Source organism: Balaenoptera musculus, chromosome 2, assembly GCF_009873245.2.
Source record: "Balaenoptera musculus isolate JJ_BM4_2016_0621 chromosome 2, mBalMus1.pri.v3, whole genome shotgun sequence".
NCBI classification, from domain to species: domain Eukaryota; kingdom Metazoa; phylum Chordata; class Mammalia; order Artiodactyla; family Balaenopteridae; genus Balaenoptera; species Balaenoptera musculus.
Window position 1 is genome coordinate 30,216,246 of NC_045786.1, and position 13,631 is coordinate 30,229,876.

At 52.8% G+C, this 13,631-nt stretch overlaps 1 protein-coding gene across 4 annotated transcripts in view; it reads right to left on the reverse strand.

Annotated features, from left to right (window-relative positions):
* Nucleotides 1-6,476: 6,476 nt before the first annotated feature.
* PCSK6 (proprotein convertase subtilisin/kexin type 6) overlaps nt 6,477-13,631 on the reverse strand; it is a 191,837-nt gene continuing 184,682 nt past the window's right edge. For 2 of the 4 annotated variants that reach the window (XM_036844929.1, XM_036844927.1), the window contains 4 exons: nt 13,496-13,625; nt 9,346-9,458; nt 7,870-7,963; nt 6,478-7,743 (listed from right to left, as the gene is read on the reverse strand). In XM_036844929.1, coding sequence (XP_036700824.1) covers nt 7,695-7,743; nt 7,870-7,963; nt 9,346-9,458; nt 13,496-13,625 — 386 coding nt within the window. In that variant the 3' untranslated portion in view covers nt 6,478-7,694. Of the gene's footprint in view, nt 7,744-7,869; nt 7,964-9,345; nt 9,459-13,495; nt 13,626-13,631 lie in introns of all 4 variants that reach the window. The other 2 variants (XM_036844928.1, XM_036844930.1) reach the window with 2 other exon arrangements.

Genomic DNA, 13,631 nt, shown 5'->3' on the forward strand with positions numbered 1-13,631 from the left:
TAGGAAAACATGGTATTCCCCAAATCACCAAATCATAATCTGGGCTGTAAATTGAATCAAAAGGATAAGAAATGTGACTGCCTCTCCCATTTTGAAAAAGAAACAAGCTTTCAAAGGGTCCAATTCAAGAACAGACATCAGAACTTCTTAGCTCAGGAAGCTCTGCCCATTGACAGTGTCTTTTGTCCTATCTTGGGGGGGACACTTTTACTATGGTCATGTAGGTCTGGGACCCAGAAAGGGTTTTCTGCTTACTGACCTTTTCACTGTTAATGAAAAGGTGTTGTTTAATGACCAGAAGTTTCTAATTTTCACATAGTTCAGTTTATGTGTATGTGTATGCACATGTGTGTCTTGTTTGAGAAATCTTCCCTCATCTCCAAAATGTTTTTCTGTGTTATCTACTAGAGGCTCAGTTGTTTTATCCTTCACATTTAGCTCTCCAATTCCCCTGGAATTGATTCCTTTTGACCTTTCTATTGAAGCATGATATACATGCAGCAGACTGCAAACTACACACACCCAAGCAACTGACATCCAGATCAAGAACAGGAGATTGCACATTCCAGAAGCACCCCTCTTGCCCTCTTCCAGCCACACCCTTGCCCCAAGGGTAACCACTAATCTAACATCTTGCGTAGATTGGCTTTGCCTAGTTTTGTATTTATGCAAAATGAAATTGTACATTATGCAACTCTTGCTTAACCTGTTTGTGTGTAGATGTAGTTCATTTATTCTCGTTGTTATATAGTTTCTCATTGTGTGAATATTCCACAGTTTGTCTATTCTGCTGTTGATGAGCATTTGGGTAATTTTCAATTTGGAGCTATTATAAATAGTGCACCTACTAACATTATAATATATATCTTTAAGTGAACACATATACTGATATATACTTGGAAATAGAATTGTTGGGCCATAGGGTTTACTTACTTTCAGCTTAAGTAGATACTACTAATTTTCCAAAGTGGTTGTACCAGTTTATACTCCTTACTGACGTTTGGTATCGCCTGTCTTTTTAAGTTGAGACATTCTGGTGGGTTGGTAGTGGTATCCCATTGTGGTTTTCATTCTATTTCTCTGATTACTAACATAGTTGAGAACTTTAAAAACAATATATTTATTGTCCATTTAATTAGCTTTTGTGAAGTGTTTGTTTAGGTGTTTTGTCTGGTTTTCTATTGGGTTGTCCTTTTTTACTGATTTGTAGGTGCTTCTTTTTGGATAGAAGTCCTTGTGAGATAAAAGTACAGTGACTATCTTCCCTCTCTCTGTGGCCTTTTCACTCTGTTAATGCTGTCTTTTGGTGAAGAGAAGTTCTTCATTTTAACATAGTCTAATATACGAACTTTTCCCTATATGGTTAATGTTTTTTGAGTCCTCTTTAAGAAATCTTTGCCTATGCCAAAACTATAAATCTTTTCTTCTAAAAGCTTTATTGTTTCCCCTTTCACATTTGGATTTGCAATCTGTCTGGAATAGATTTTCATACATACTCTGAGGTAGGGATCAAGATATATTTTTTCCTCATCTGGGTATTCAGTTGATCCAGCACCATTTATTGAAAAGCCCATCCTTTCACCATTGTGCTGCAGTGCTACCTTTTTCATAAATCAAATGTCTAAATACGTGAGGATTTAATTCTGGACTAGCTATTCTGTTCCATGGATTTAGTCGCCTATTTTTGCATACCATCTTACTGTCTTTATAATAATAAGCTCTATTTTAAAACTTGATATTCGCCTCAAAAAAGAGCCACTTTTTTTTTCAAGATTGTCTTGGTTATTATTGCCCTTTGCATTTTAATAGAAATTTTAGATAAATCTTGTATCTAAAAAAGAACCCATACTTTGATTTATATAGTATTGGATCTGTGGATGAAGGGAATTCTCTTTTTTTTTTTTTTTTTTGCAGCGTTGGGTCTTCGTTGCTGTATGCGGGCTTTCTCTAGTTATGGTGAGCACGGGCTACTCTTCGTTGCGGTGCATGGGCTTCTCTTTGCGGTGGCTTCTGTTGTGGAGCATGAGCTCTAGGCACGCGGGCTTCGGGAGTTGCAGCACGTGGGCTCAGTAGTTGTGGCTCATGGGTTCTAGAGCGCAGGCTCCAGTAGTTGTGGCGCACGGGCTTAGTTGCTCCGTGGCATGTGGGATCTTCCTGGACCAGAGATCGAACCCGTGTCCCCTGCATTGGCAGGTGGATTCTCAACCACTGTGCAAGCAGGGAAGTCCCTGAAGGGAATTCTTATCTTTACAATATTGAGTATTCCAATCCATAAACATTTATTTAGATCTTCTTTGGTTTCTCTTAGTGTTTTATAGCTTTTGTGTAGAGGTCCTATACCTCTTTTACTAGATTTATTCTAGTTATTTAATAGTTTCTGATGCTGTTGTAAACAGTATCTTCTATTTAAAAAATTCCATTTACTAATCATTGAGTGCTGGTATATTGAAATACAGTTGATTTACAGTGGAAATACAATTGATACTGGCATTGTATCCAGCAGTCTTGCTGAAGTTATTTACTAATTCTAATCATTAATGTATAACTGTTCTTTTGGATTTTCTACATGCCTAACCCTGCTCTTTGAGAATAATGAGCGTTTTATTTCTGCCTTTCCAATTCTTTTACCAGTTCTTTATTTTTTGCCCTATTGCTTTGGCTGGGATCATCAGCACAATGTTGGATAGTGGACATCCTTTAGCAGGCATCACTTCATAGCCCGGGGGTTGGGGGGCGTAGGGGAGGGAACCCTCATCACCTGATCAAAGTTAACACCATCAATAATGGAACAAGTCAGTCTTGTATCACCTACTAGGATGCAATGCCAAGAACACAGCATTGCTTCGGAGAGATTCATGTCAAAGACACTTGACCTGAATGGAAATATGAGGAAACCTCAGACAAGCACACACTGAGGGACAGCCTACAAATAACTGGCCGGTCGTCTTTAAAAGGTTCAAGGTCATGAACGTCAAAGAACCAAGGAACTGTTCTAGATTGAAGGCTAGAGCCCTGATGAGTACATGCAGAGTGTGATCTAAATTGGACCCTTTTGCTAAGGGCATTATCAGGACAGCTGGCAAGACTTGAATCCAGTCAGAGGATTGATGGTAGGAATATACCAATTTCCTGATTCCCATGGTTATGTAGGAGAAGATCCTTGTTTATGGGAAATAATTTAAAGTATTTAGGAGGTGGTAGGATATTACATCGGTAATTTACTTTCACATTGTTCAGGAAAACATTTCTTTGTACTATACTTGCAACTTTTCTGTAATTTTTGCCTTGTGATTGTTTCAAAATAAAGAACAAAACAATCCAAACTTCACTTCATTCCCGAGAGAACCACCAGGTGGAGTCCTTAGACCAGAGAGCTGATTTGACAAGCCCTTCTCTTATTCAATTAAAAACAAAAGGGTAAGCAATTATACGCCAATAAAGATGTCAAAAAACAAAAAAAAAAAAACAAAAAACAAAAAAAAAAAAAACAAAAGACAAAAGAGTTGGGGCTTCCCTGGTGGCGCAGTGGTTGAGAATCTGCCTGCCAATGCAGGGGACACGGGTTCGAGCCCTGGTCTGGGAAGATCCCACATGCCACGGAGCAACTGGGCCCGTGAGCCACAATTACTGAGCCTGCGCGTCTGGAGCCTGTGCTCCGCAACAAGAGAGGCCGCGATGGTGAGAGGCCCGCGCACCGCGATGAAGAGTGGTCCCCACTTGCCGCAACTAAAGAAAGCCCTCGCACAGAAACGAAGACTCAACACAGTCATAAATAAATAAATAAATAAATAAAAGAACGTGAATTTCTTTAAAAAAAAAAAAAAACAAACAAAAAACAAGAGTTTATTTCTTTACTTTAAAAAAGGAAAGTAGTATGGGTTTCCCTTGCTTCAGCACACGAACAGGGACATAAGATATAGCTGGTTTTATTCATTTTAGGGTATCTCTAGGAAGTTGAGAACAGGTTTTCTTTTTTGATTGCATTTCTCTTAGCTAGGGTTTCTCAGCCTCCTCGGCACCGTTGACCTTTGGGGGCTGGATAACTCTTTGCTGTGGGGACTGTCTTGTGCGTTCCACGATGTTTAGCAGCATCCCTGGCCTCTACCCACTAGATGTCAGTACAGATGTCTCCAGGGAGACAAAAATCACCCCCTGGGTGAGAACCACTGTCTTTGCAATGAGATGTTCTCTGCTCTGGGCACGCTGGTGCCCATCTGCTCAACAGGACCACCCTTAGTGTAGCTGATACAGAGTGGGGGGTGCCTGGGGGGGGCAGCTTTGGTTGGTAGGAGCTGCTGTGCCACGTAGCGGGTGCTGTTCCGTGCACGGACAAGCCGCAGAGCCTGGGGCGTCAGGACAGGCCTGAGACAACCAGCAGGACGGATAAAGCCTGGGCTCACCAAGGAAAGCAGCCGAGAAGTCTGGGACAGGATGCAAACTCCTCCTTTCCCATGACAGTCGGCCCCTAGCTGCCTCTCAGCCGGCCGGGCAGAACCTTACGATGCCAGAGAATGGCTTTGGTATATTACTTTCCATCACCCTTGCTTGTTCTTATTAAAATAACCTTCCTTTTACTTCACTTCTCCACCTCCTTCCCCTTTGCGTCCTGTGATCTAAACCTCCACCCCTCACCTGCTCCCAGGGGCCCCAGTGTGCCCCAAGCTTGCGGGCTTAAGGCCCCTCCAGCCACATTATCAATGATTTAAGTGCAATGAATGGCAGTCCCCCAAGTTCAAGGGAACTGCACTACTGGCCACATTTAGACTATGTTGCCCCCCGCCCCCCGCCGTTTTGTACTTAAAGCTCTGTTCACCCCTCTCCTTCCCACTATAAGTGCATCTCCTGTAAAAAGTGCAATTCTCCCCAGCCCTTTGAAGAGGTACAAGGTATAAAACCAGCAGTGGCCTGGAAGGGATGGGGACATGCATCTGGAGGCCACTGTGAGGTGCCAAAGACTTTGGGGACAAGGTCAGAAAAATGTCATCCCCTGGCAATGAAGACAGTTTAAAACGAATGCATCGTGGCCGCGTTTGGCCAGCTGCAGAAGTGACCATCCCTCCTGCCGAGAGCCGGCCTCCCTCCCGGGGCACACGATGGAGCACCCTCGCCAGTGTGCGGCCCCAGACAAGTCACTTCAGCTCTACGAGCCTCGGTCTGTGAAATGACGGGTTCAGAGGACGTGCCCCACGAGTCCATCACGCAAAACAAAATCCATAGACGTGTCCTGCACCAACGGAGTCCAGATAATCTTAAGGTCGGACCATTTGCAAACAGGCATTTTATGTGGTCAGTCCCTTTTAACAAGGGGGTGATTGGTCCTTAGGCCTTTGTGGACACCTTCCCAACTCCGCGCTGCACTCGCCAGCCCCAGGGCAGGCTGGCCCAGCCACTGCCGGGCGGGTACGTGCTGCCCACTGGGCTTCTTGTAGGTGGTGTCCTTTGGGAATAACAGGACTTGATTTCTGGTTCGGCTGCAAACATGTTAAACCGTGAGTTCTCAGTGGACAAAAAGCTCTAGGGGCTAAAATGGTGCCCCGCACCAGAGGTGCTTAGCAAGCTGCTGGTTTTAATTCAATCAGGCTCCTGGTGGAGGTTGAATTCTTACTGATATTCTGCCCAGTCCTGGCTACTGTCTCCCAAACACACTCACTCAGTCCTTCATTACGTCACGTTGACAACTCGGGCCAAGTCCTGCTCGTGGCGGCAGCTAGCTGGCTGGTCACATGGCCTCCCCCGCTTTCCGAGAGCTGCACGCTGCTCCCCACCTCCGGCCACGTGGTCACTGGAAGGGCTCCGGGGCCACGTGTCCCTGTGGCCAGAGCTGGTGGAACCGGGCAAACACGGATGCAAGGCAGACGAACCCGGGCCTGAAGCAGATTCAGAAATCTTGTTTAGAGGGTTGGATGGGCACCAATTTTTCTTGGGAGCTGTGAGTGGTCTTGTCATTGGTCCCATCAAGTGCACAGAGAGGAGGCACTGCTGCAATGAGAAGAGGGTCCAGGTGACACTTAATGCTGGTCCCAGGGCTCCCAAGCCCCAGCTGCACCTTTCCTGAAATTCCCAGACAACCCTGGAATCCCAAAACAACGGCCCCCCCCCCCACTTTTGTCTTTTCCCAAGTCAGTTCTAGTTGGTGCATTTCCTATATTTGCAGACAAAGGACTCCTAGTAAGTACAACTCCGACCTCACAGAGAGGCCAGGGTAAAAATCCCATGCAGCGCGGAGCCCACGGGTGTGGGGATTTCAGCCATGGTGCGGAAGACAAGCTGTAACCTAATGAAATCACACTCGCAGCTCTAGGTGAAGAGGCTTGCAGTCTGGGCTCCTCCGGGACAGAAAGGAGGCGTCCCTACCTCCAGCCCCTCCACCCAACCAAGCTTTTGTGGCCTGAAGAGGGTCTGTTTGCCAAAGGACACCCTGGAGCTGGAACTTTGGGATTCTCCCACGACTGCTGCAGCATTATTCGCTAAAGCTCAAAGACCTTGAAATAAAAGCACACATAAAGCCATTTTACACACTGGCCAGTACCCACATTTCAACGTTGTGCCTTGGAAAGAAACACACGCTCCTTTGCCATGAAATGTTAACTCTTTTATTAATTTAGGGTTAACACTGTATTTGCTTTGTGGATTTCATTTTCGGAGTTGTGGATCCAACAAACAACAGCTGGGCTCCCCCCCAGCCGACAGGGGACTCGTCAAACGTGTTACAGTCACAGAGGGGAGCAGGACGAAATGGAGAACGAGCTCGAAAAAATTTAAGGCAAATGTTACTCCCATATTAAAGGGACTTGATCAAGCAGATCTGTGCATATCAATGAAAATATATGAAATATTTGTCAAAATAATTAACATCGGTAAAAATTAGAACACGTAGCTTATAAAATACCCACACAGGTTTGGCAAAAATAAATCCAACCGTGTCGTTAGGCTCATAGCACACACAGACACAGGGGCGCCCACCTTAAGAACAAGTCTCCTGAAAAGCAGGGCCAATGTATTTTCAAAGCAATTCCACAAAATGGGACACGACAGACAATTAACAATTCACAGGCTGGGTTTACATTTTGGTAGGAAGAATTGCTTGGTCGTTGGGGCACCTTTTGGCCAGCACCCGGGACGCCTCCTGGGGACCCTCTGTGTTAGGCAGAGGTGACCGTTCATCTGGGCCATGAGACTCCCAGAGACACAGACAGGATGCAGAGACCAGGGACCTTCAGCTCCCTCAGAGGAAAGGGCGGCAGAGGAAGGAGGGTCCCTCCAACCCATCCGTTTGGGATTTGACTTTCTAAGCCATGGCAGCAGTTTCAGAAGTCGCTGATTATGTAGAAATAGATGCTCCATCCCCAGCGGTCGCACGTTTTAAGCCCCGAAATCTATTTACAGTCTGACCAAACCGTCCCCCAGACTGTGGCAGGCAGATGAGCAGGTATGCCCCTCAGCCCTCCATCACGCAGGGGCACAGCCCAGGGGTCTGCGGGCTGCCCAAAAGCACGGGGAGAAGAGCAACGCACCAAGCATCCCGCCTTTCTGCTTTGGTCTCGAAGATTCAGTAAACTTACGGTCCCAGAAGCCGCTCTGAAGCCGGAGCTGTGGATTCCTGGCATTCGTTCCACTCCCGTTGTGAGTTAGCCAGAAGAACGGAGCCAGCAAGCAGGGTGTGAGAGGGCATCGCTGACACCTGCTCGAAGCCCTCACCCACCTGGCCTGGGCGCCCAGAGATGCCGCGGACGGACCTCGCTCCTGGGGAGATAAAGCTGTCAGGTGCAGGGCACCACTCCTGAAACGGACTCTGGCCGACAGCCTGGAGGAAGGTGGACGGACAGACAGGAGGGGCCCTGCCCTGTGCGGGCGGCCGGGCGCCCCTACCCGGCCAGGAGGCAGGTGCGGCAGCAGAACTGGATGAAGAGCTTGCGTTCGCAGAGCCGGTTGGACTTGACCATCTCGCAGAAGGTCTCATCGGCTGGGCCCCCGGGAAGGAGAAAGGAGGGACACGTCAGATTTGGGGGCCAGTTAGGATTGTTCCCATCACCCCACTCTGCTGGGGACACAGGGGGAGCAGGGGCGGCAGCCCTCCCAGTCACCCCCGTGATGTGTGGCGGGCCTGGCGCGGCAGAGGCCGGAGCTGAGTCTGGGAGACAAAAGCGGACTCGGGGTGGCAGGGGAGTGGGCAGGGCCTGGGGACACCTGGGCTGTGCCAGGGAGCCCTCGGGCTCCCTGTTCCTCTTCCTGGACAGCTGTGCTGGGGGACTTGGGAGGAAGATGGGGTCAGGCCTGGCAGGGGCAGGATGGAGGCTACGCCATGATCCCGGGGACACCCCAAATCGGGGAGGAAGGGGGTCACCAAGAGGGAAAGGCTGAGGGGGAAGGGAAGAGCCACGGAGGCCGGCCCCTCCCCTCGGCAGCTGGCTTTTGAGGATGTTGCCATTCATGGGAACCGGGAGACACCCCGGGGACAGCCTCACTTTCTCAGGCTGGATACATAACCCGAGGAGGTGGCTTCCTAAAGCAGGAGCTTCCTGGCCTTTGAAGGGACATAATTCTGCAAGCCAAGAAAACCACCTTGTGGTCCACAGGGCGTGCCCAGGGTGCTCTCTGCGGGCTTCGCGCTCTGCCAGGCTGGGGCCGGTGCCAGCTCCGTGCCCACGGACAGCATGGCACTGGCGGTTCCCCTCTCCTGCACGCCAGCCAGCTCACAGCGCCCAGAGCCAGCTCCAGGCTGCTCCTCCCTAGGCTTGCTGAGCCATGGAGGCTCCTTCTCGCCACGGCACGTCTGCCCACGGCCCCTGCATTGGGTCTCCGGGCCAGAGTCCTCTGCCAAACTTTCTCTTGCCCGGAATCCCCAAATTGGTCTCCTCTGAGCTCCTGTTTTCACAGACCATCCTTGCCTCTCCTCATCGGCTTAGAGCACCAGGGCTCTCCCACAGCACAGAGGCAGGTCCTTCCCATGGACACACGGGCCTTGACACATGTTCAGGGAGGCTGAGAGCCTTCAGGCCTCCTGACTTTGACCTCCAAGGTCTGGCCTCTCCTAACGCATGTCACCACACCCAGGCCACCTTGGGCTTATGGCAGGAGAGTGGGAACGGTACGAGAACAGAATCATTTGTAAGAGTTACTCAACGGACCGACCCACACTAGCTGGGCTGGTGGTGGAGATGCCTCTCTGGTCAATGTGAGAGGCCTAAAGGGAAGGGAGGAGGCCCAAGGGAGAGCCAAGTGGTCATCGAGAGGAGGGGCCACAGGGCTGTCCAAGGGACTGCGGTCCCTGCATCTTCTTTTCCTTTCTCTTCTGCCCGGGGCAGCCCCCGGGTGGCTCAGGGGCCGTCACCCACCCATGCTCACCGTTGCTGCACGTGTGGTTGGTGACGCACGAGGTTCCCAGCTGTGTGAAGCCTGTCTTACACCGGCTGCAGTTCCTGCTGGAGCCTTCACAGCTCAAGCAGCTCTCATCACACCTGCGGGGGAACACGGGTTCCCAGATGAGAAAGAGGCACATCCACTCCAGGCCCCTTCCCAGGGCCCTCCCACCCTCCTGCACTGCACCCCCTGGCTGTAACCGTGCCTCCCACGACGGCCCGAGACTCTGGCCAAGCATCTGCACGTCTCTCCTCTATTGCCCTGGGAGGGCGGAGACGGTCATGGCCAGTTGGCAGGAGGATGCCTGGAGCTGAGGATGGGCCCAGGTCTCTGAGCCTCCCCGTGGCTCACCTGGACGCCCTCCTGGGCACTGTGGCCACAGGTGGCTCCCTGAGGATGTCAGCATTGACTCTTGGGGCTCGGGGCCAGGCTCCCCCGAATGTGACAGACATGACCCTGGGGCTGGCCGGGGCTGAGCCTCCTTTGTGGTGACGTCGGCCTCCCCGCTGGGGACAGGGGGTGGGGATGCCCTTTCGACCTGTCCCGAAGACAGGACCCAGGACTATTGCTAACAGAGTGCCATGACCTTGGGGGTGGGAGGGTCAGCGCACTCCACTGTCCCGTGCGTTTATCTGCGTCTGTCTGTGGCTGCGTCTGTGGCACTGGAGCTGAGCAGCTGCTCTGGAGACTGTACGGCCAGCAAAGCCTAAACGACTCACCATCGGGCCCTTCACAGAAGAGCCTGCCGACGCCCCTTCCTGCTCTGGGCCATGTAGGGACCTGGGCTGTACCTGCTGCCTTCTCTGCGTCCAGCTCCAGGGACTGGGTCTCCCCAGACCCACCTCCCAGCTCCCTGTCAGCTGCAGGCCCAGCAGACCCGGGAGCAGGGCTCGGACAGGGTGGGCGGGGCATCGGGTAGGCAGTGCTTGGGACAGATGCCACCTCCCAGGCAGCGACCAGATGCCAACAGCAAGGCTCACTGTAGGCCTCCTTCCTGAGCGGGCCTGTGCCGGCGTCAGATGCCACCATGGATTCTGCCTGCACAGGGCCTCCGGGACAGCAGGCCCTCAGCCTGGATGAGAGGTGGCTTTTGTTCTCCTGGCGTCGCTGAGGGCGCCTCCAAACTGGAGTTCGGGCCCATAGTTTATAAACGTGTAAACCCACAGGCAAACCGCATCCAGGAGCCCTTCCGACTTCCTCCTCCTGCAGCAAGAGCCTGCCCTCCCCCCTCACAGACCCTGGAGCGGGAGGACGGGGCCCGTCGTGCAGACTCTTACTACGCACTTTGGGGAAGACCCCAGGGCCTGGCCCCTGTCCTGCTGCACTGCTCTGGCCGGGCCACAGGCCCCTCATGCCACTGCACAGGAGACCACTCCCCCCAACTCCCGCTTCTCGTACAGATGATGTCCGCTAGTGACACGGGAGCTAGGGCCAAGCCAAGCCATGTAATTGGGGGTCAGCTGTCTCGAAGGCCGTGGCTGAGGGTTGCTTTGCTATAAACAGTAAGAGGGCGGCTACAGTGGAGACCCGGCTGCACACAGCTCCCTTGCTTCTCCAAATTCAGCCTCACAGAGCCCCAGGATCTCCACGGCAGCCCCCGGGAGCTGTGTCGGTTTTCTTCGGCCATGTAACCAATGACCACAATGCAGCAGCTTAATCCACCACTGTTCAGCATCTCCCAGTTCCGCAAGCAGAAGCCTGGGCAGCCTCGGACGGGCTCTCGGGCTCACAAGGCCCCGGTCAGCTGTCGGCCAGCTGGGCTCGGATCTGGAGGCCCCGGCTTGGGCAAGAATCCGCCATCAGGCTGCTCCCCCAACTGCCTCGGGGCCCCTGTTTCTCTGAGAGACCCTCTTGGCCCCTCCATCAAGGTTACCGTGCCTGGCAGGTGGTCCTCTTGGGCAGGGGGCTTTCAAGACGCCTCTGGTTCTGCTCCTTCTGTGGTACCGCCCTCACCCCCAAACACCACAGCGACTGTCCTGCCAAACTCTGCAGGGCGGCGCCCACTGCAGTCCTCTCCCTGTCCTGCTGCCGGGGCCACTTCCCCGCCTCCCGTCTTTAGGCTGTTCCAGGTGACAGTCAGATGGCAGAAATCTCGTCACACTGGGCACAGGACAGAGCAGAAGGCCTGCCTGAGTCTTGCCCTGCTTAAACATACCCAGGAGGGGCCGGGGGAGGGAGGGTGGTAGGAGGGTGGGGGGCAAACACCCCACCGAGTTGCTCTGTCTTCAAAGAGGTCCTTGCTCCCTCTTCTAGGTCCTCTTCCTAAGTCTTGGGGTGTCCGGCGCCTCTTTTGAGATACTTATCATGGACTGTTCTCAGCCGTGGGCCTCAGCATAACGGGTCTTGACTCGGCATCCAGGCCGCCAACCTAGCAGGCCTGCGTCCCGGCCTGGCTTTTCCCCATGAGCCCTGGCCGGCACTCAGCATCCTGGGGCCTTCGGGAAGCCAGGCTCTCTGAACGCTGCTGCTGCCTCGGTGGGGAGAGGCCCTGCGGAACCAAGGCCATTTGTCCTTCCAGGGGAATCCACACTGAGGGGTCTTCAGAGCCCTGGGACTCGGGAGACGGGAATTCTCTGAAAGGCTGGCAATTCACCACCTCGGCGTTTCCGTGCAGGGCGCTTCCTGGGGGTGTATCTCTGAGACCTGCTGTGTCAGCCCCAGCACTGGACGCTCCTCCAGGACTTAAAGCTTTGCCATGCGTGGAGGTGAGCACCCAGGGAGCTCCTGCCCTCCTCAGCCAAGGAGGGGCTCACGGGGGCTGCCTGCCCCCTGCCTCCTGGCGCTGGGGACCCCATAGCTTCTGGGTGCCCTGCGGGGGCTGTTTGCCGTACTCGTGGGAATTCCCAGCATCCTCTGAGAGCCAGGGTGTCTGACAAACGAAACCAATTATCACTGTGTAATTCCACTTTGTCCCTGGCTGCCATACTTAGGGTAATCACCCTGGAACCAGCTGGCTGGTTAAAATGAAACTTTACTTCAGACACCGGTGCCGAGGGTCCTTCACGGGACTCAGCAAGGCTGGGTGAAGGTGGCTGGGTAGTGGGGCTGAAACCCTAACCCTCTTTGAGTGGGTCCCACAAGCGCAAGGACCAGGTGGTCTCTCATTTGCTCACGTAGGTTGTTGGTTTTTGTTTGTTTGTTTTAAAGAATAGGTTACAATCCAGAAGAGTTCTCAAACACAGCCTGAGGGGATCTCAAAGACCCCCCCCCCCACTGTGGGTCCCCAGCTGTGAGCTGCCAGACGGGCATGGTCTCCCTGCACTGCTCTGAAGTGGACGCCTGAGGCTCCCTCTTTGAGTCTACGTCAGAGGGACGGTCCCTTCCCCACTTCCACCATCACGATCTTCAAGGTCACCTGCAGACTCCTCATCGTCACTCTCACCCTAGACGAGACAGACTGCCCTGCCCTGTTCCTGGGCTCCAGGTGATGAGGCCTGACATGAGGCAATGTTCAGCAGGACAAGAGGACACCGAGCAGATGGCTTCTGCGTTCACTGCCCACATCCCGTGACAAGAGAGAACACTGCTCAGAGCCCCCAGAAAAGGACCGTGCGCCTTGCAGACACACGGGAGGGAGCGGAAAAGGAGAACGAGCAGGGTTATAACATCTCTGCATTGGCTGGAAGCGGCTTTAGAATGAGGAAGTTGTCGGGATCTTGTATCTTCTCTAAATTATCCAATTTAAATTTTAAACAAATCCTACACGTGGTTTCCTTAATGACGTGCTGTGAACGCACTGTGGTCCATGGTGCAGGTGGGGCTCGCTGGAGTCTGCCCCGGGGTGGCGGCTCTGCCAGTCAGGCCCCCGTCCTCCGCGTCCTGCCCTCCCAGCCACGCGGCGCCTGGTACACAGTAGGTCTCCACAGGTACTCAGGACGTGAACAAAGGCATGAGGGCCGCCGCCTGACTGTGACCTTGGCCATCACCACCTGCAGGGCCCCCTCCTCTGTAAACGGGTTCCTGTCTGCCCACTGCACCCACTGCTGTCGTGGAACATGGCCCACCCTGCCCCCAGCCCCTGGGACAGGGGCCACCAGACACAGCCCTCCTGCCACTCCTCCACAGGCACCGCTGACCGCCCTTCGCCGGCCATCTCGGGCTAAGTCAGGAGGACTTGCCTGGAAGGCGCACATACCTTCGGCACACTTTGTGGGGCAAGCCCGGCATCTCCTCTGGGTAGAAGCCCTCGCCACAGGCTGGCACACATTTCCAGTCTTGGAAGTGGAAGTTTGGGGCACAGTGAATACACTCTTCTCTGCTGGGCCCTGAGG